General features: G+C 38.7%; 2 protein-coding genes across 2 annotated transcripts in view; one reads left to right on the plus strand and one right to left on the minus strand.

Annotated features, from left to right (window-relative positions):
- Positions 1 to 323: 323 nt before the first annotated feature.
- Positions 324 to 3,115, minus strand: pvalb5 (parvalbumin 5). The gene is made up of 5 exons (XM_063470626.1): positions 2,987 to 3,115; positions 2,383 to 2,459; positions 1,324 to 1,456; positions 874 to 983; positions 324 to 618 (listed from the first exon to the last, which is right to left on the minus strand). The coding sequence occupies exons 2-5, from the start codon at positions 2,441 to 2,443 to the stop codon at positions 596 to 598; spliced, it is 327 nt and encodes a 108-aa protein (XP_063326696.1). The 5' UTR covers positions 2,444 to 2,459; positions 2,987 to 3,115; the 3' UTR covers positions 324 to 595.
- Positions 3,116 to 4,129: 1,014 nt separating this feature from the next.
- Positions 4,130 to 21,021, plus strand: part of lmtk2 (lemur tyrosine kinase 2) — a 28,070-nt gene continuing 11,178 nt past the window's right edge. Inside the window, exons 1-7 of the mRNA XM_063471732.1 lie at positions 4,130 to 4,623; positions 12,622 to 12,755; positions 12,974 to 13,127; positions 14,460 to 14,536; positions 14,907 to 15,022; positions 15,263 to 15,350; positions 20,361 to 20,491. Coding sequence (XP_063327802.1) covers positions 4,521 to 4,623; positions 12,622 to 12,755; positions 12,974 to 13,127; positions 14,460 to 14,536; positions 14,907 to 15,022; positions 15,263 to 15,350; positions 20,361 to 20,491 — 803 coding nt within the window. The 5' untranslated portion in view covers positions 4,130 to 4,520. The remainder of the gene's footprint in view (positions 4,624 to 12,621; positions 12,756 to 12,973; positions 13,128 to 14,459; positions 14,537 to 14,906; positions 15,023 to 15,262; positions 15,351 to 20,360; positions 20,492 to 21,021) is intronic.

A 21,021-nucleotide genomic window follows, 5' to 3' on the forward strand; every position in this document is an offset into this window, starting at 1 on the left:
CTTCTTGACTGAGGTAAAACATAACATGATATTTTGTGAAAATTGATGTGTTTTTTTCTTCTTCTTCTCCCTGACCTCTGAAATATTACCAATTTAGAATTATTTATTAAAGTATTAACATAAGAGCAGAATGCAATTTATACATTCTAAATAGATTGTTGTAGATACTTATTATGAAGCAATTTTTGACTCAGGTCTAAACCTGACCTGAGCTATGTGAAGTCATTGAATATGAATGAACAGTATGTAATGCTTAATGCATCTATTTGCATCTATTTAAGTTTATATGTATATATATAAAAAAAAGACAAGCAAAGAGTAAGTTTACTTCTTTAATTGTCTACATTTATTGATCCATTCAAGGTACCTGATTGATTAAACACAAACATGTTTAACATCCAACTTTGGTCATCTGTCTACTAAACATCTTATACAACATTGCATCACATGAACAGGGAGAGCAGCAGGCAGGTACAGATTTTGTGAGGTTTTTGGTCTTTGCATGAAACAATCCAGAAAGTCAAGATCTCCATTGCAAATCCATTATTCAGAACAAGGGTAGACAGCCTCGGTCGTATGTGTATGTAATTTCTCTTTACTTCAGGAGATCACAGAACTCTGTGTGGGGAAAAAACACAGACAGCCAAAAGTTGAATTGTGGTTGTCATGCAGCATTACAGTTAAGCAAGATGACTCAACAAACAAGAAATCTTTTGTTTTCTTTTTTTTTTAACTTGTTGGAGAGCAGAAGTTTATTTGCATCAGTTTTTTAAGACTAGAATTTCAGCACTAAGTGGTGGACAGCTCCTCAGCACAAATTGCTCTGATTTCTCATCTGCTAACAGCTCTTCTAGATGTTTTACAAACACTCACCTTCTATCCCAATCTTGCCATCACCATCTTTATCCCCAGAAGCCATCAGAGCTTTGGTTTCAGCCACAGTCAGCTCTCTGGCCCCCGGAGAGAAATTCTGAAGAAATAGTCTGAAGGGTAGACATAAAAAAAAAACAAAAAAACATTGAAGCAGTAAGTTCAGACTGTATCTCTGCTGATGCCTTTTCTTCACCTCTAAGCCTTTTTCAGTTGTCCCAGTCCTCCTCACTCACTCAGTTCATGTATCAGTCAATTCATGCAAAGCGGAAAGGCTGCTCCATTCATACAGTGACCTCTGCCTGAGGCCCATCATGAGGGACAGTTACAACAAACTGCAGATGTAACACACATGCACAAACAAACACACACACTCCATCTGTACCACCATGTGCTCCTGCTCAAGTCTTTCAGCCACACACACACCTACACACACATGCACTCCATCCTTACTTGAGCTCCTCCTCTTCGATGTATCCGCTCTTGTCTTGGTCCAGGACTGTAAACACTTTTCTCCTGTCTGCTTCAGATAAGCCAGTCAGTCCAACTTGTTCAAAGAATGACTTGAAGTTGAATGTGCCTGGAGCTACATTGGACCACGTACACACACACAGACACACACACCACACACACAGAGTTGAGAGAGGAAGAGAGGAAGAGAAACAGACACATGGGAATAAGAGGTCAATCACACAATGACAAGAAAGAAAGAAAGAACGACGGGAGACTGAATAGACATGTCGCATTAACTCATTCGCTCAGATGACTTTCATTCTTCAACCAATGACATTTACCAATATACACCCTGTGGCACATCACCGTCTTATACCATTACAGGCTATGTCATTATGCCATTAAAGCAGGCAAAGCACAATGAATATGGCCCATAGGTCTAATGCAAATGTTCAAAGCCTTTTATTTACATTCATAGTGGAATTCTTCTGGTACAAGCTACCTTCAAATAATTTCAAAGGACTTTTCTGAAAAAGACTTGCACACACTGCAGTCGAGTTTAAAACTTCTGATTAATAAAACAAAAATCTTCTAAATGCTATTTTGCCTAAAACATTACTGACAGGCGGGTTTTGTTGAATTAAGGGTATGAAAGCACTGACATTTGATTTTCATCAGATCAGTCGAGCTTTGTCTGCCTCGTCATGCGGACATAATTTCTAGAGATAAATATTTAAGTGATTTTGGATGTGAGGATTTTACAGCTTGTGTGATTTGGTGTTCTATGTGTGAATGCTCAACACAACCACTTTGGAAACTACTCTCCTGCCACATGGCTGCCTGGTTACCTGCAGGTACCCTGTCCCCACTGTGAAAAACACATGATACAGGTATCCCCTGTGGGAGTGGGTTTAATAAGCACCTCTGTGTGTGCTGTATATATGTGAATGGACCTATATTCCCTTGCTGTAAAGTACGTGTGCTTATGTTCACAATTAGATGCTTGCAAAGTGTGTATTTTTCTTGCATGCAAGTTTTAGTGTGTGTTGTCTGACTCACCTTGACAAGCCTGGACCGCAGCCTGTATGTCCTCGTCGCTCAACATCCCTGCAAATGCCATGGTTCTCTGTGGCTGCCTGAGGGATACACATACACATGCATGGAAGAAATGCAAAGTGACACTAAATTGAACTGCTCAGGGCGTTTTCTGCTGCCAGATAGCTGCAACTGTCAAAGAAAAGCAGAACTTGTGGATAGGTTAAGCATTATCATCACCTACGTGGGCATTTTTCTGATAGATCAGCACAGTCAAAAAGAGAGCTGAGTGGGACCTTTTATCAGCAGGGCAGGGCTGTACCATTTTAACAATAAAGTAAAATTATTATAGCTATAAACAACATAGGCTTCATTGTGTGGCATCATTTTAGCATCGTATGTGAATTGGATTATGGTTTTCTAATGTTAAACACATTCATTTTTTCACAAAGGAAGTTGCAGGTAACTGAAAAAGTAATCACAAATAGGTCTTAATATTTTATTTTTTGTCTTCCTACATTTAAACATTTATATCCCCCCTCTCTTAAAGCTAGAGGACTAAAGATTCACAAAACAGTGACACACAGCTATCAGCGCACAAAGAATTTGCAGAAAAAGTGGTACTCACCGTGCTTCGGGTGAGGTTTGGAGATCTCCGTTGCTCTTGCTTTGTGCTTGTAAGCCACCAACACTCTCTTACAGCTTCGTGATCCTGAGTGCAAGAAGCAACCTGACGTATCTGTCCTCAAACCAAGGGAGATTTCCTTCACGCCACCGACTGCCTCCTCCCCCTTCATCAGTTAATCAGAGCAGATAATTTTCTCATTCATACTGTTTTGTGAACTTGCATCCATGACCAAAACACAGTAAAGACATATTCACATCCCAACACATCTGATCATCATAAACATGCATTTTTCTGCAATTTATCTATTTTACTACCACAGCTGCTATGTTGGTGCTGTAGTATTGTGGTACATTTGTAGGGAAATTAATAAGGATTATACAATCAGGTACACTCAAGTGAAAATGGTAGTTGCCCTTGATTTTATTACACCTATGTGGCAAGTTTTAAAACATGCAATGAAGTCAGTCTTAACAGAGCATGTGATTTTTATGCGTTCTTGAGCACAACATGCTGAATAAAGAAAATGAATTAAAATACAGGTGAGATTGTATTGCAAATAATTTCATACCAGTATTCCAAGTAATACGTAAAATAACATATATAACCCATCCTATGGGTTACATAGGAATTACAGGTTTAAAACACAGCAATATCTACATGCATTTAGTCTTGATGGTGGCTTTGGGGACAGATTTTTTTTAGGCTATTTCTATGTTTGGTTTTCCATGTAAATCTAACAACGAGCCATATTTATATGAAATTCATACTCACAATAAAACAAAAACAACGAATAAAACCACACATACACATAATAAAGGTCCTAAAGGTAGCATCACTCGTCAAATACATTCATAATTTTTTTTAGTTTATAGCTTGCCGTAAACACGGATATAAACATTTTATATAGAGAGGTCTTCTTTCATAACCACTTTTACGTGCCTCACATGGTTGGCGACTGACTGGATGCAGAAAGCTTTCTTCAGCTTTGATACAAATCACTGGATTTAACTGACTGAGAATAAAGCTCGAACCCGATTGGCTGTGGGAGTTCAACGCGACGGAATTGTCCCTTGTAATTGGTTTAGGCTGCTGTCAATTCCTTGAAGTTTCACGGCCCACTTTCAGTGACGTCACGGTGTACAGGAACATGGCGCTTTGGAGGAGAGGTTCTTCATGATAGTCAGGGGCTATAACGATTGAAATTCCCGTTCTTGTGTTCATTTTGATAACACTAAAGTACAGACACTAAATATGAGAGGCCGCGAAAGGTGACCGCCCCCTCTGTCTCCATGGATACCCGACCACTGCGTGTGGTAGCGGCGTTTGCTGTCGTCAGCTGAAACTCTTAGCATCGATAGCTAAAGCTAGTTAGCTGGCGAATAGCCAGACGCAAAAACAGACACAAAATGTGCTCGTTTATGTAGCCTAGACTGACGCGAAGCTGCTATTCAATGTTTAAAACACTTAAGCCTTTTTTAAATCAGCCATTTATTTGATTTCACGTAGCTAACATTTTGTTAGCTAAGCTATAAGGATGGAGAACCGCCGTGTATATGTTTTGTTGCTGAGCTTTGGGATTTTTCTATCGGCTTTGGGACTGTCTGAAGGCGCCCCTCTTCAGTATGGTCAGAAATCAGGTAAGGCAACTGATTCACAGGTAAAGTGTGTTGTGTTTGTCCACATGAGAGGATGTTTTGCTGAAATTGGTAGCTGGTGCTAATACGCAGCTAAAAGCTAACAACACACCAGCTTGAACTGTATTTCCGGTTATCCAGACAAGAGTGTTTTCAATGGACGGGTTGTCATACTTGTTTGTTTGGTCGATCACAGAGTTATCGGTTCTGGTCTTTCCGTAGTTTGTTTAATAATGATGAATAACTGCAGGTCATTGTCACGACTCGGCCAATTAGCACAGTGATCAACACAGACGTTTCCTTTAACTATTCTCGGAAAAACACTAATTTATTGCTGCAGCTTTATTTCTGATTAATATTTAACAGCAGAAACGTGTGATGTGTGTGTTGTTGCTTCCAGGTACATAGATGTTAACCTTTTACTGGGATTGGTCTAGGTCTAGGTGTTGATGTAAACAAGTTTATGGCACAACAAGGTGGATGGTGGCCTACCCGCATGGAAATAATGTTTCTGGTTCTAAAGTGAACCTTGATTAACCTGCTTCGATGACTACAGTGTAATATTTCACCCAAATAAAGGGTCCTGTTATGGTTGGGGCCTCATGAGTATGTGTTCTTTGAAGAAAACAGTTGCTATCTTATTAAAAACACTTAATGTAGTAATTAAGAGAGTCTCCTGTTCAGGACACAGCTGTAAAAACGGAAAAAAACTGTGTTATTAGGTTACTAATGTGACTATTTCATATTTGCACAGTCACAAATCACCAAAGAAATAGAAATGTGAAACAATCATCTTCTTAAATAATCAGTTGAGATGGAATATTCAAGATTCCATAATACTTTGAGCAGTCATTAAATGTTACAGTGCTATGAAAAAAATATTTGCCCCCTTCCTGATTTGTTTTTTCTTTTTGCATATTTTTCACACTTAAATGTTTCAGGTCACCAAATAAAATAACTGAAACAAATAGAAATTATTTTGCAATTGTTAAATTTGGTTTTTCATTTATTAAGGGAAAAGTTTACCTAACCTACAAGGAGCTATGTGAAAAACTAATTGTCCTCCAAACCTTATAACTGGCTGTGTCACTTTTGGCAGCAGAAAATTAAATAACTGGCAATGAGTGTTTAGCATTGTTGTGGAAATTTGGCTCACTCTTTGCTGAATTGTTTTAATTCAGCTACATTGGAGGGTCTTTGAGCATGAACAGCCTGTTTAAGGTCATGCAAATGGCTCTCAATCAGTTTTAAATCTGGACTTTAAATAGGTTACTCCAAAATCATCACCACCTCCTTTTTTTTTCTTGAACTATTCAGAGGTGGACTTGCTGATGTGTTTGAGGTCTTTGTCCCGTCTAAAGTGTGCTTGAGCTTCAGGGCACATATTGTAGGCCAAACATTCTTCTTTATGATTTTTCTGTTAGAGAGCAGAATTCATGCTTGCATCAATCACAGCAAGCCGCCCTGAAACAGCAAACCAGCCCTAGACCATCATACTACAACCACCATGTTTGAGTCTTAGTATAATGTTCTTTTTATGAAATGCTGTGTTTGATTTACACCAGATGTTACAGGATGCAAAATTTTCAAAAACGTCACCTTCTTTTCTTCACAAAAATGTGAAATAATGGTTTTCGCCTCAGAACTCTTTCATGGATGCCATTTGTGCCCATTCTCTTTCTTATTGTTGAATCATGAACTTGAACCTTAGCTGAGCCAAGTGAAGCCTGCACTTTTTTAGATGTTGTTCTAGGCTTTTTTGTAACCTACTGGATGAGTCGTTGATGCGCTCTTGCACTAATTTTGGTAGGCTGGACACTCATCAAAAGGTTTATCACCATTCCAAGTTTTCCATTTGTGGAAAATGGCTCTCACCGTAGTTCACTGGAATCCAAAACATTAGAAATGGCTTTCTAACCCTTCCTGATAAATGTCAGTGACTTTGTGTCTCATCTGTTGTTGAGTTTCTTTAGATCTTTGCTTGATGTGTTACATTTTGAGATCTTTTAACCTACTTCATGTTGTCAGACAGGTTTTGTTTAAGTGATTTCATTCAACAGGTCTGGCAGTAATCAGGCCTGGGTGTGGCTAATGAAATTGAACTTGGCTATCTGAAGAAAAAAATGTGGTTAGTCACAGATATATGGTTTTGTTTTTCACATAGGGCCAAGTAAACCTGGATAGTTTTATTGCCTTAATTAAAAAAAAAATAATTTAAAAACTGTATTTTGAATTAGCTAAGGTCATCTTTGTCTAAAATTAAAATTTGATCTGACACATGTTAATGTGACAAGTGCCCCCCCCCCCCCCCCCCCCCCCCAAAATGGAAAAGGGCAAATAATTTTTCACAGGACTGTAAGCAGAGGAATAAATCCTATAAATTATCAGCAGTAACTGTAATACTTTTGCCACAAAGCTACTTGGTGACAAGACAGTAGTTTCTATGTTTTGCAGAATCCAGAGTTTCCTTGGCTCGTATTGGTATAACATGTTTCCTAGCACATTACCAACACTCACTGGTAATGTGTAACTATAACAGATTCCAGTCTTATCACTACAAGTTAATGATTAGCAACAGCGTTGTTTGCTTAATCATAAGGAAGAGCACAGGAAAGTACAGTGTAAGATGAAATATAGTCCATATTTTTATTATTTTATTACACAGCAACCTGTCCTTTGGTCCATTTTCCTAGTCTACTTATACCTGTGTGTACACATGATATAATAATTCTTGATTATTTGATTGTTCAAAGTTTTGACTTTAAGTTTCTGATTGTTAATGAGATTATTCTTATGAATATGACTTGGGCTTGCCAATCTGCAAGGGACATTCCGTTTACACATGACAAACAGGGGTAAAAATAGGTTGTTAAGCTTTAAACAAAATGTCAATGTTTAAATTGTAGGGCATAGCCAGGTGATATTTGTTTGGTTAGTCTATAAGTCATTAACCTTTCACTACTCTGCTCAGTGACTACCACTACAGGCTGTTGGAGATGCTTGTAATAAGCGAGTTTATCCTTTAGCAGTTGTTTAGTTTCTAAATGGTGGAAATCAAATTTAGTTTTGTCACTAACCAGACAGAGATAAGTATTAGCCTGTTTTAGGTGCCTCTGTTTTTTCATTTGATTCATGATATTCTCAGACTGAAGAAGCTTAAACTAACCCAAAGCTTTTAGCCACAGTGCCATTTGCCATTTTGTGTGTAACTAAAAGTAGACATCCACTGTTGTGCACACCGGTCGGTGGGTGAAATCTGTAAAAAATGGGTCAACTCCTCCTCTCCCTGAATGCCTGCTGAAATATGCAGTTTAACTGAAATAGGAGGTGGCAGCTCCCTGCTGTATTGGTCCCAAAAACCAGTTGAGTCATTTGGTGGGGCCTGCCATGTCATAATATGAACCTATGACTCAAATAAAGCCTAATGGAGGAGAACTGATCCCATGTAGCGCTGCCGTGACCCAGCTCCTGTTTTTTTGTATCTGGCTGCTGCTGTAGCCTCTCTGGGAGCCCTGCACTGCCTGGAACCCTGTTGTTTTGCTGAACCAGGCAGTGGGTATTTGTGTCAAAAAGCTGCCCGCAATTACAGCTGAATGTTTTTCACAGGATTGTTGTGAGCTTTGGAGTTATTAAAGCCATTTGTTACAATGATTTATCCCACTACTCATTTTAATTGCTGTAATTTAAATAGAAAGAGGCATTGGCTGAAAAATAGCCAGATGTGACATAATTTAGTGCCGACTGAAACAGGGCTGTTAAGTCCAAGCTTATCATTAGCTTGGTTTTGCTTTAAAGTTGTTAGAGGTCATTGCTGGTCTAGAGAATATTCTAAAACCCTTAAGAATTGGATTGCCTTATTTTTAGATCCAGATTAGTATAGTAATGGCTTGCTGTGTGGTTTGAGAAAAGTAAATATAGGGCAAAGCTACTTTGATTTCCCTCTGAAACATATTTGCTTTGGCATTGTGGAAAAGCCCAGTAAGAAAACACTCTGTCTCAGTACAAGATTCTCATCTGGGGGGCAGTACGGATGACTGGTTTGAAGGCTGACACAGTAACAGCACAAAAATGCATTTGGTGGATTCATATAATTTTTAGGGATGTTGGCCTAAACCATGCAGTGATGTGCATCTGTTCACCTTTTTAAAACCATGCCTTTTTGGCAGGGAGTCCTCAGCCAGAATTGTCTGGGTCAGGTTTTTGCCTTTACTTGCCTTGTTAATGGGTCATTTGCTTTTCACATAAGAATATCAATCTTGACATTGCTATTGCATAAACAGACTTAAAAGCTTATAGTTTTATATAATATGAATCATTTATCTCTGGCATTACCTATAGAGTTTGCTTACAGGTTTGAGTTGCATGTGTTTATAAGGAAATATTATATTTAATTCTTGTTTTATTCACTTAACATTTTTTGATTGTTAAAAAGTTTCAGTCTGGTTGGACATTCAAGACTTAACAATCCCTCTTCATTGTTCTGTTGATGGTGATGATAATTGCAAGGTACAGAACCCTTACATTTAACAGCTGTAAGTACACATGCCATTTATAGCTACATTCATTGGTCCAATACACTACAGAGCTATTTAATCTTTAATTTCTCCTCTCATCAATATTTTACTGGATACAGTTTCTCTGTTGCAGTCTTAAGCACAGAGGTTTGTGGAAGTAATCCTTTAGAAACAGCACTTCATAATGGTGGCCTTGCTGTTGTTGCTAATTTATTTGCATCATATATCATCAACTATCATTGACTTACAAAGATCTTCGTGATATCTGTCACTGGGGATTCAAATTGTAACTGTGCACAGCTCTCAGTGAAAGAGGCCACAGAATTCAGTTTACCTGCACCAGTTTTGGGGTTGTAGTTCAGTATTTTCTGCCCAGCAGGGAAAACATTAGGCATTCAGACATTAGTGAAAAGAAGCAGAGTGCATGAAGGACTTTCATTATGATCATAAGTAAAGAGAACAGATTAAGCCATCTTTTCTATTTCTGTCAGTGACTGCTTGGTGTTCTGTGGCCGACATTAAATGAATCTCAATCATGGCTGACACTCTGTATCATATCTAATATTCCTCAGGGAGTTGGAGGGATTGCTGCTCCATCTTCTCTACTCTCTGACAACCTATGCTGTGTGGATATACCCCCCTCCCCCGTCTCGGATTAGAACTTACTAAATAGTTAGACCACTGTACAGCCTCGTGTGCCAAGCTCTTGCCTTAAGTTTATTTCAACAAAATAATTTGTTACCTGCCACTGTTTTACCTGAAATTGCAAACCTGTCAACCTAGAAATGATATGGCACCCACATTTGTTTTTCTGACTTTTTTTTTCTTTTTCAAGAGAGTTATGTGCAAACTAAATACTCACACAGTCAGAGAAACAGGAACAAACCTTTCTCTTGGTAAATAAATATAATCTCAAATGATGAGAAATCCTCTGACATTCTAAACATGCACATGAACTGTGACACCCGTTCAACCTAATTTCCTCCCAAAATTGGGCCCATGTTTACAGTTCAAATTTTAAAACGGAATGCAGTGTTAAATGTTGAACCTGAAAATGTGCTGGATTGGATGTTGGATTTCTCCTTTGACTTACATTTGTTTTTACTGTGGTAACTGACCTGCAGTGAAGTCAGATAGCACCCGAAATCTTTCACTATGGTGCTATGCTGTTTAAATGTCTGTAGGGGTGGGTGATATAGCCAGATGAACCTTTTGTAACCTGTGATGTAGCGTATACGTAGGGTACAGATTGTTAATGTCACAACATTCCATATATGCAGAATCTGCAAATATCCATTATACATGTTTCCAGCACCTTTTTGAATCTCTGCTATAGAAAATTGAGAGAGTTCTGAAAGCAGTGTACCTACTAATTATTTTTTTACTATGTAGATAAGCTAGCTAAAGTCTGATTTTTCATTTATTCCAAATCGGTTCAGATGTGTGTTGCAATCATACTCACATGTTGGTGTGAAAGCCTGAGACACCTAGATGTGAGTTTGTCATCTGGATGTATTAGTCACCCAATTTCATCTGTCAGAAATTTTGTAGCCAGAAGGAGACTCAGTAGGTGTATACTGTCCTTCTAGCAGACACAATGTACCTGACAAGCCGCAACCAGTGGGACGCTGAATAAACATTGACGGGAGGCTAGGAAGAAGTGTCTCGCACAAATTCCCACTGCTCTCAACTCTCACAGGCCACATTGAGGTATAATGTAGGTGGCTGTGATTACGTTCAAGTTATAAAAATAAATGCATTAGACTTTGGTGAATTTGTTACCTCATAATGAAACAAATTGATTCAGCAAGTCCTTTCTGTGTGAACTGAAAGTTGTCATCCATAAAAGATGATTCAAGCTGCAAGTGAGAGAGATTGACTTTAACGTCTTCTGACTGTTCACTGGCATTGGCAGTAAGACAAGAAATGCAATGACCAGTAGTCATACCATTCAAAGGAACAGTTAGAAATGAGCAGTGACATGTCGGAAATAAGGCGGGTATGAGTCATGCACACCCTAACAAAAGAATGAGCTTTTGGCAGAAATGCAGTGAACATACAGGTGTTCTTGAAATACAAAGAGTAGTGCAATTTTTGTAGGTGGCGTTATGTTGTCTAGCAGCTTGTCCAACCTTACAAACAGCAATGAGAATTGGTTGGTTGGACAAATATAGGTGATAGGTGGTTGGCGAGAAACACCTAATACATAATTATGAATGGTAAATAGCAATACATGGTGTGTCTTTTTTGTAGTGCTGAGGTACGGTTGTACACAGGCACCGACTGAGTTCCCATCAGTTTCTCTAGCCTGTTGTTAAGGCTAAACCAGGGCAAATATCAAAGTTATTTTGGTCAGCTTTGTCTTTTTTTTTTCTTTTTTTTTTAAACATATATATGCACAGACATTGGAAATCCAACTTACAGACCGGTGAAACCAGTGTACTTTTATTGCCAGGCCCAACCCTGGATTTGTATAAGGAAGGGCATCTGGCATGAAAAGGACATCAACTTTGCGAAAGGTCATCAGATTTCCAGATCAGTCAGGGCCCGGGTTAACTACAGCTTATTAGATTTTAAATTAAAGGAACATAGCTTTTCATTCAAGTAGTTTTCCATATTCTTTATTCATAATTCACTTGAATATACTTAAATTTAGACTTTCTGAAAGGTGGAATAATCCCATTACAGCAAAACAGAATCAGTCTCAATAATCTGTTTATCTTGATGTTTCTTTTTTATTAATCTGTGGAAGCTAAAATTGTAATTGCAGTTAAAATTTGATAATGCACAGCCCTGCACATACATGCAGTATATAGTGCCCTCCGTCATCCTTTTGTCTCCTGTAGTATCAGCTTGTACCGTTTAGTTAACTAAATCTGAGGCTCATGTGGTTTGGCATTAGTAGAGTGAGTGAGCTGCAGCTGAGCAGCACAGTGGGTGGGTTGTGAGGCTGCTGTCAGCCCTGACACTTGAACTGCTGGGCCAGCAGCATCCTCACTTGAGCAGATCTACACCCACTGTCACGACTGCTGCACTATCAGCTGGTGATTGGCCAGCAGACACCCCCACAACTGCTTCTCTGAATACCTGATAAGGGATAGAGGTCATCTGAGAAGTCACACTTATTGCCACAACATTTTGGGAGAAGTGGTGAATCACTCATTAATGTATGCCATGCACAATGGTACAGATTGGTTTTTCTTCTCACTGCAGTGGAGTTGCAAGAGAAAGACAGTAATGATATGAAGAGGTTGTAGTGTAGTGCACTGTGCAGTTTATTTTTGTTGTCAAGCTCTAATGTATCTTTGTTGTGGGTGGATTTAGAAGTACTGGTATACTTCTCATGTGTTGTACTGCTGTCAAACACACTTATGCTAACCTAACACAGCTGTCATGTTTCTTCTTTATTCCCTTCTAATTTATTTTTGAATTCCAGAAATAGATGTGAATGATTCAGCACATTTTCTTTCTGTTTTTGTCATTTCAGGTGAAGGCACGGGGGACACTTTGTCTGTCTCTATCTACCTGTCCCTGGTGGTGTCTTTGATGGTGATTGTGTCCTTGGTGGTGGTGCTAGTGAACTGTGTGACCTGCTGCAAGGAAAGGGAGATCAACTTCAAGGTGAGAGTTTTGGCAGGCAGGTAGCCAGACACAAGTGAGTTTCATTTCCTTCATGCAGACTTGACTCGATGAAAACACAGTGGGTGAATATATAATGTAATGGGCTGTGTGTAAATTTAGTCTAAAAGAGAGTCAGCGTTTTTTGTTTGTTTGTTTGTTTGGTTTTTTTGTCATGCCGTCAACAAATTTATACATGGCATATGTTTGTGTGGACATAGGAGTTTGAAGATCACTTTGATGATGAGATCGACTTCACTCCGCCAGCAGAGGACACCCCTTCTATGCAGTCCCCAGCTGAGGTCTATACCCTTGCTGTGTCTCCTGTGCCCCTGCCTGGCCCGCCACACCTCCAACCTCCTGCCCGCATCACAGGTCTGATACATACACATTCACTGAATCATGCTGTATAAATAAACTTGGCACAAACACTAAGGAAATGTGTGTATCTTCCATGATTTCTTTGTAACAATGCTTTTAGGCAATAAGTCTTATAGTGTTGGAAAGCCTGGTTATTTCCCTTAAATAGTGCCACAAGGAAAATGCATTTGTGGGTTGAGCAGCAGAGTTGAGTTTATGGGTTGCACCCATGAGAAGCTTACAAAATCTTTTCTCCCAGTGCCAGACTGTTGGTTCTGCTATTGATTGTTGTTTGGTTTAGTTTACTGGACTGGATGATTGAAGTCTGAAGAAACAAGACAGTTTACAATTTAACAATTTATTTGTCTAATAAATGGGGGCCTCAGTAGCTTGTGGACGAATGATACACAGCCACAACAGCAGTACTCAACTCTGCTGCTCAACCCACAAATGCATTTTCCTTACAAATTTGACACCATTTAAGCAGAAATAAACAGGCCTTCCAACTGTAGTTAGAACAAAGAAATGACCAAACACAAATTTACTTACTTTTGTGTGCTTAGCTTATGTCATAAAATACGGTTGTCCATTAAAATATGTTTGTTTTCACTTTGTAGTAAAAAAATATTCTATTAACACCAGAGGTGGTGGAAATCCACCTGTAGACTGTTTGGTCCCCACCATTAAATAAATATTGAGGGTAGAAATATTAGTACCCCAAAACGTTCTCTGTGGAACTCTCTGTGGAAAAAAATAAACAAAAATGGGATTTCTTTGGCAAATGTGATCACTGTGTCACAACAGTTCACATAAATTTGAGAACAGTACAGGGATGGAAGGGTGTATCTTAAAAAAGTTGTCACATTTTTTTTTTTTTTTTTTTTTTTAAATTGAAAACTTCATACCTAGTACCCATAAACAGTGACTATGAAATACTTGTTCATATCCACACACGGTATGTTAAACTAGTTAGTAACTTAATGTAAAGAAGTTGATGTACTTTCTGTTTAGGTGTAGTTAGCTACACATGCTGCATACAGTGCTAAGTGCTGTTGTTGTTGTAATTTCAGTGTGTTTGTCTGAAACAGGTTTCTCTTGTAAATGAGATATTGAGCCTTAATGGGACTACCTGTATAAATAAAGGTTAAGTTAAAAAAATAAATATTTCAGATAGTTTGTTAAGAAGAGCATCTCTGACTCAACTATGTGACAACACAATTTCTCAGTTTAATTTCACTGTAGTGTTTTCTATTTTGAAGTTGTTGTTTTATTAAGTGGTTCAGATGTAACTTGTGATGCGTCGGTTGGAGCAGTCTTAATAACAGTGATGGGTATTTGGTGTCACAGAGGGATCAACAGGCTTCCAGGTCGTGCGCCACAGTCTGAGCTACATCCAAGAGATCGGCAACGGCTGGTTTGGCCAGGTAAGATAGTTTTTCTTTAATTACCTTCTTCACAAAATTGCATCCACACAAAAGACAAAGAGCTAAATACTCATCTGAAAAATTCATTTAACAAGATGGCAAGCTGTCACTTGTGATTTAATCATTGAATCACAAGTGACAATCATTAATCAATATCGCTTGACGCAATATAGTATATTGTGTCAAGTAATCCTTACCTGTCAAGGAAAAATTGACACCTTTTCCTGTGTTAATCAAATCCTTTTCTTTTTCTCTGCAATTAGTGGTACTCTTTGAAATCTTAGAAAAAAACATCTAAACTTGGGTGGTGGTGATGAATCTTTGTTTTCTTTTTGTTTAGCGTGAGGTGTTCTTTCTGTTGTATTAACAGGTCCTGTTGAGTGATATCTACACAGACCCAGGGACAAGAGTGGTGGTCAAGGAGTTGAAAGCTAATGCAAGTGCCAAGGAGCAGAATGACTTTCTGCAGCAAGGAGATCCATACAGGTAAAAGCTGATGTTTCTCTCTTTGAGAGCACCCCATTTGCAGAGGGCTGTTATTGTTTTTCAGAAGGTTAAGGTTAAGGTCATCAACTTATCAAAGACTGTTTTGTTTACTGCACCCGGAGCATCTTTCCTCTTACTTATTGCATCAGTAATTGCAATGTATAGTTTGCTTATTTTAAGCTTTTTTGGTAACCTGATGGTCATCAAATCAATGACCTGTTATGTCAATTTGGTTTTCAGAGTTTTGCAGCACCCAAACATACTCCACTGCCTTGGACAGTGTGTTGAGGCGATTCCCTTCCTACTGGTTTTTGAGTACTGTGAAATGGTAAGTAACTACATGCTTTTCAAAATACACCAGTACAGGTATTATGCCAGTTATGCCAGTAATACCATATGCTTTTCAAACTACACCATTACAAGTATTATGTCAATAATACCATATGTACATGGGAATTAAATTAGTCTGTTGTCAATCTACCATCTACAGTCCTTGTCCAAGAATTTTCAGTGATTGTGAGGTGGCTGTGCTTATGGTGTTTTAGCTACCACTCACCTAGAAATTTGTATTCATTGAGGAAATTGAGGAGTTTGAGAATTAGCTCATACACAGGTATTTAAAAGATAGTACTCCTTAAAAACTGTTTATCAACTTGTGATATGTGAGAGATGCTCAAATTTCGCAAGAAACTGGTTCTTAGCAATGTCAGCCCCTAAATATAGTAGTGAGACTACCTGGTCTAGGTGTGTCTTTAGTCACCAGACCTACTCTGGAGTGATAAGACCAGATAGAGACACTATTATGAACTTGGCAAACTGAGCTTTTTTTCTGCGATATGAGACATTGCAGTTGTGATTTGGATAACTATATCAGGGATATTCCTGGCAACTAATTTCTTAGTCGCTTAACAGATTGTTGTAAAACTAAGAAACTCAGATATTAATGTAAATTTAATTTAATGAGCATTGTCAAAAAAATCCATATTCTTCAATAATGAATCATTAGCTTAAATGCATGGCACTTTGTGTTATGCATTATGAACCTGTGTTATACTCCAAACAGATAAGAAAGACGAAAAACACTTAAACTAACCGGCTCAAACTGGCTCCTTTCGATGTGTAAGAGTAGTGGCTCTACTCTGAGCCCCTCCTAAATGACTGAACTCCTTACAATATCGCTAAGGGAGAGCCCATCCACGTTTTGGAGAAAGCTGAGTTCCGCCGCTTGTATCTACGATCTCATTCTAGTAGTTTTAACATAAAGATCAGGCCTAGATTAACACATTTATAGTATTTCTCAACAACGATGGCAGATGACTGTATAACATTTAGGACACAATTTATTGGCATTGGAGATCAATTACAATTTGAACAAATGGCTTAAATGACTACTATGTCTGGTACCAACTAGTGACAACAGTGACTATTAGACGTGTAAGCAACTAGTCACGCACATGCCTAAACTACACATTTTATGGCTTATTATAGTACCTTAATTACCTCGTCAGCATGCACTTTTTATGGCGGTTGTAACTGCTGAAGGCCAGTGTATGGTGCTTTGTAAGGGTTTGTTTGCAGAGCTCTCTGCCTATACGAAAGAATTATGGGAATTCACCTGACACAGAGGGTATGGAGACACTATTTTGTGCACTCCTCCAGCAAGCCAGTGGAGCATTACCTCTGGCTGATTGAATGCTGACTGGTTGGAAACATGTTAAACAGCAAAGAAGCACAGACAGTGGCTGCTGTGGATAGTTGTAATTAATTTATGTTACTGCAATATAAAGACATTCGTTGTACACTTTGATCTCGGTTTCTTCTGCAGCCAGTAGTTTTGATTATGGTGCACTATTTTTTTTTTTCATGCTGCCCCCTAAAGTGGCAGCAGACATCAGGCAGACATTTGTCTACCTGCTCAGCATCAGCACTATACCAAGCTGGAGAGTTCATGCACTCATTACTTTACCAAATGATTATTGAAGATAATTTTTTTTCCTCTGTTTTAAACTTAAGATAATATGTATATGTTGTTGAATAAGTTAAGTTGTTGCCAGTTTTCTTTTATAAATATGGTAAAGATAATGGTTTAAACCCAAAAAATAAAAATAATTACTTAAAAAGCCCAAACCGTCCACTCAAAGCCAAGAAAATGAATGATCTAATCATAATGAAGTCACTCAGACTACATTATGGCAGCTGATTTATTCACTCTTCTCCTTTATTTATTCTGGATGGGTTGAGTTCTGACTGAGGGAAAGCTCTCTTCTCCTGCCTCCTCCTTCTCCGGCCCGAGTTACATAGTTACTCTAAGCTAGGGACCTCTCACATTCCCACCTCGCCCAGCAAAGCAACAGGCTCCATTTACGCTCCTCTGGTGTCAGATCCACCAGTTGCTGTGTTTGTGCATTTTTATTGCTGGCACCTTGTGTGTGTGTTAGCGGCTGTTGAGTGCAGTAAACTAAGCTCTTTCTAAAGAAACCTATGGGTGCACGCTGATGAATGCAAAAAGCCAAGAGTGCTGTCTAAAAATATAAACCACCCTGTCATTTCTGTTTGATTTATGTAGCAGGACAAACCTTGACTTTGACTTTGAAGTTGTGTTGGAGAAAAACAGATATATATAGATATATTTTAATGTTTATATAATTTTTTTTATTTTAATGTTAGTAATGTTAGGCCTGTCTGTAAATGTAGAGTTTGTACCCAGGTAAGGGGTAAGGTAACACTGCTTGGAGCAACTTTCTCCTTGCTTCCCAGTTGTCTGACATGTCCCTCAGTGTCCAGTTCAACTTATCTTGCCAGGGATTGCGTAACCTCACTAGACTGGGGTATTGTCAGCTGCCCAGACCTGGCAGATCACCTGGCATTGTGGTTTTTCCCAGCCAACTCTCGTAATGGCTCTGACAGGACATGGAAGTGAGTCAAGGTGAATGACTTATTATGAATGCGTGCAAGCTATTAGGGAGGATGGCATGATGAAGTGCAGGTCCTGTTTGTTGAAGGCGATAATGTGTGAGGGTAGCACGACTGAGTGATGTGTATGCTCACTATCCCTTGCTGGATAAAAGTTTTGAGGCCTTTATCCAAGTACGGTTCGGGTCTTGTCTTTATACAGGATACATTTCCGTTCTATCAGTGTGATAAGCTATATAAGCAAGATGAGCAAAATAAGCTGCTGACACTTGTTTCATAAAGAAACAAGTGTCGAAGTGCTTGTGTTGCATATAAAGTAAGGGATGACTTGCCGATGGCGTCTTCCTACTTGAGGCCGTGTCAATCATCTGCTACATGTCGAAACATGAAATGTGACACTGCAGCTGCCCAGCGGACAAGGTGAATCCCAAAAAGCCAATGTACTGTGACGCTCCCTCTGGCAGGCTTTTGATTGATGGCGGTTTTTATGTTTTGTATCACCCATGCCAATAATCCTGACTGAAAGCATTTTAGACATCAAAATACATCCAGCAACTGGTACATGGGCCGCAGAATGTCACATACTGTAGTGTTAGTGAAAGCTTCAACTGCGTGGATTTTCTGCCTAGTGATTGGCCAAGATGTTTGACCTTTTTCTAGTTCAAGGTCTCAGACAAGTGGCAGTTCTTCTTTTTGGATTTCAAAATTCACCTTTGTCCTTTTTAACTGTTACAACAACAATCGCTGTGATTGCTTTGTCTCTTTGTAATACTGTAAAGAAGTTACACCATCACCCTGTGAGCAAGGTTATGTTGTTGTTGCCCATTCTCACAACTGCTTTTATTGAAAATCAATTATTTTTTAAACTTGAACTGATTTAACAAAGGTGCCTATCCTTGGCCTGCTCTGATTCTAATATCCAGTCGCAGAATTCAGCAGTAGAAAGCACTTAAAATAGCTTTTTTTTCTTTTCCCCACCACTGTTAACTTGATCGTGTGATTACTGAGTTAGGCACGGATCTGTGTTGGAACCTTTACATATCCTTGTTATAAACAGGCTAGACACCAGACTTCATTGTTTTGGCCTTTCACGGTGAATGTCATTTCGTTAACAGCGCTGGATCCCCATGAACCCAAACCTAATCACCTGCTTCACATAAAGATAGGCACGCAGTATCACTTACCATATATTGAATATAGCTCTTCAGTGAACACCCCTTCTCAGAGCTATGTGTCTGTCTGTGTGTTTGTGTGGAATAAGCAAACAAATAGTGCTTACATAAGACGACTGATCTAAGCTGCTTGCACTGAAATGGCTCAAGGAAAAGTAAACCCTTTGTAAACACACACACAGACTTGCATGCTCAGTAAATGCATGGGATTTGATATTTTTATTAAAGCATTATTAGCATTATCAGTGGATTCTAAATACACTGGCATTATTTTTAAAAGAAACATTTGTTTAATCTACATCAGTTCCCCTGACAGTTTGATTTGTCAGAATCACTAGTTCATGACTTTTTGCTGTGAAACTTAATGAGAACTGAGTAAACTAACAATCCTTGGTCTTTACTAAAATTCTATAACAATACAGTTCAAAAATAAGAAAATTGCAGATTGCCTCTTGTGAATGGTTGAAGGTTTTTTGGTTTTTTTTGCCTGACTTGTCTTCACTTTTAAAACTTTAAGTTATCGGCAGTTATAAATACCAATAGATTGGGAAGTGGCTAAAATTAGCCACTAAGATTGTCCTGCCAATAAATTAGTCAGGCTCTAATCATGCTGTTACTCTTTGGCCACCTCTGCTAAAAGATGTTTGTAACAGGGTTCATTCAGAAAAACCTTTGCTCACATAGTTCATCATCTAGTGAATGGTTAGCAAAGCTCTAGTATACAGTGCAGTATTTAGTTTTTAAACAGTCTGAAAAGTTTTGGTTAAAGTGTTCACAGCAACTCCCCGTTGACTGTGTTTTGAAACTGCACTCATCTGAGATCCAGCTCCATCACAAAGACCCCTGCAGGACTGTCACTCTGATAACTTACAGCTTTTTGTGTCCTCTATCAGGTTCATGTCTGTGTTTATTGTTTAGAGGGGACTTCAGTCTGAACCCCATCAGGCAAATTTATTTCCCTGGTCTGAACTGGATTCTTTTGTACACATATACCTGTGACACAGCAATACTCATTAAACTGCCTTACCCTTATTTGTTTTTCTCACATGTCAGCAGTGAGAAGTGCTGAGAAGTCAGGAAGAAGAAGGGGACTCTGCTGCCCCTGTGTGGCGATGTCTCCACATTGCATTTAATTATTGTCACTTGATAAATTCTTCCCATTGCTAGAATACATACGAAGTTCTGCTGCATTTGTTGAATGTTTATTCCTGATACTAATGAGCGAATGTGTTTATCTGTGTGTGCCTCTGCAGGGGGATTTGCGGGGCTATCTTTCTCAGCAGGACTGGATGTTCAGAAATGCTGAGTTGCTGCAGCTGCAGAGGATGGCCTGTGAAATTGCTGCTGGTGTCACTCACCTTCACAAACACAACTTCCTGCACAGGTAGCACTTCAGAGCTGCAACACTTTTAGCTAACTCTCAGTTTTGATCCACTAAGCTAAACGTTGTGCTTTTCCTTCCACTCAATACAGCTGGTGTTTCGGGAAATGCTTTTCTGTCTAGTGGTCAGTGACCACTAGACAGAAAAGATTGTATTGACTGAATAATCAAATTGTGTGCTCCAGTTGTATTTTAATGTTAAAAAAGATAAGTAGAAATGTTGGTGATTTTTATTTAATGAATGTACTTGACTAACATGTTTATTCTGAAATCCCAATATACTAAAATCACACAAAGTATGTGCTCTTATTCTTTTTAATGTTTATCCTATAGATACATTTTACTAAGTACGTACCACCAAGTATCTCTTGGCGAGTACTTAGTCATTAGCATTCCATAATATTATTATAAAGACAAGGGTCAACTAATAGTTTTACTTTTGTGCTGACTGCCCAGCCACTCTAAGGAGTACCAGTGGTGTCCAAAAATGGTGTGCACAGCAGAGAAGGCTGCGTTTCATTTTCACCCCAGTC

The sequence above is a fragment of the Pelmatolapia mariae genome, linkage group LG4 (assembly GCF_036321145.2).
Source record: "Pelmatolapia mariae isolate MD_Pm_ZW linkage group LG4, Pm_UMD_F_2, whole genome shotgun sequence".
Taxonomy (NCBI): Eukaryota; Metazoa; Chordata; class Actinopteri; order Cichliformes; family Cichlidae; genus Pelmatolapia; species Pelmatolapia mariae.

Bases quoted from the DNA above. Each gene is read 5' to 3' on its own strand.
- pvalb5 (XM_063470626.1), bottom strand. From the start codon at position 2,443: ATGGCATTTGCAGGGATGTTGAGCGACGAGGACATACAGGCTGCGGTC. The intron at 1,457-2,382 runs GTGAGTCAGACA...GGTCCAATGTAG, and splicing joins TGCGGTCCAGGCTTGTCAAG to CTCCAGGCACATTCAACTTC. The intron at 619-873 runs GTGAGTGTTTGT...TTCCCCACACAG, and splicing joins TGGCAAGATTGGGATAGAAG to AGTTCTGTGATCTCCTGAAG.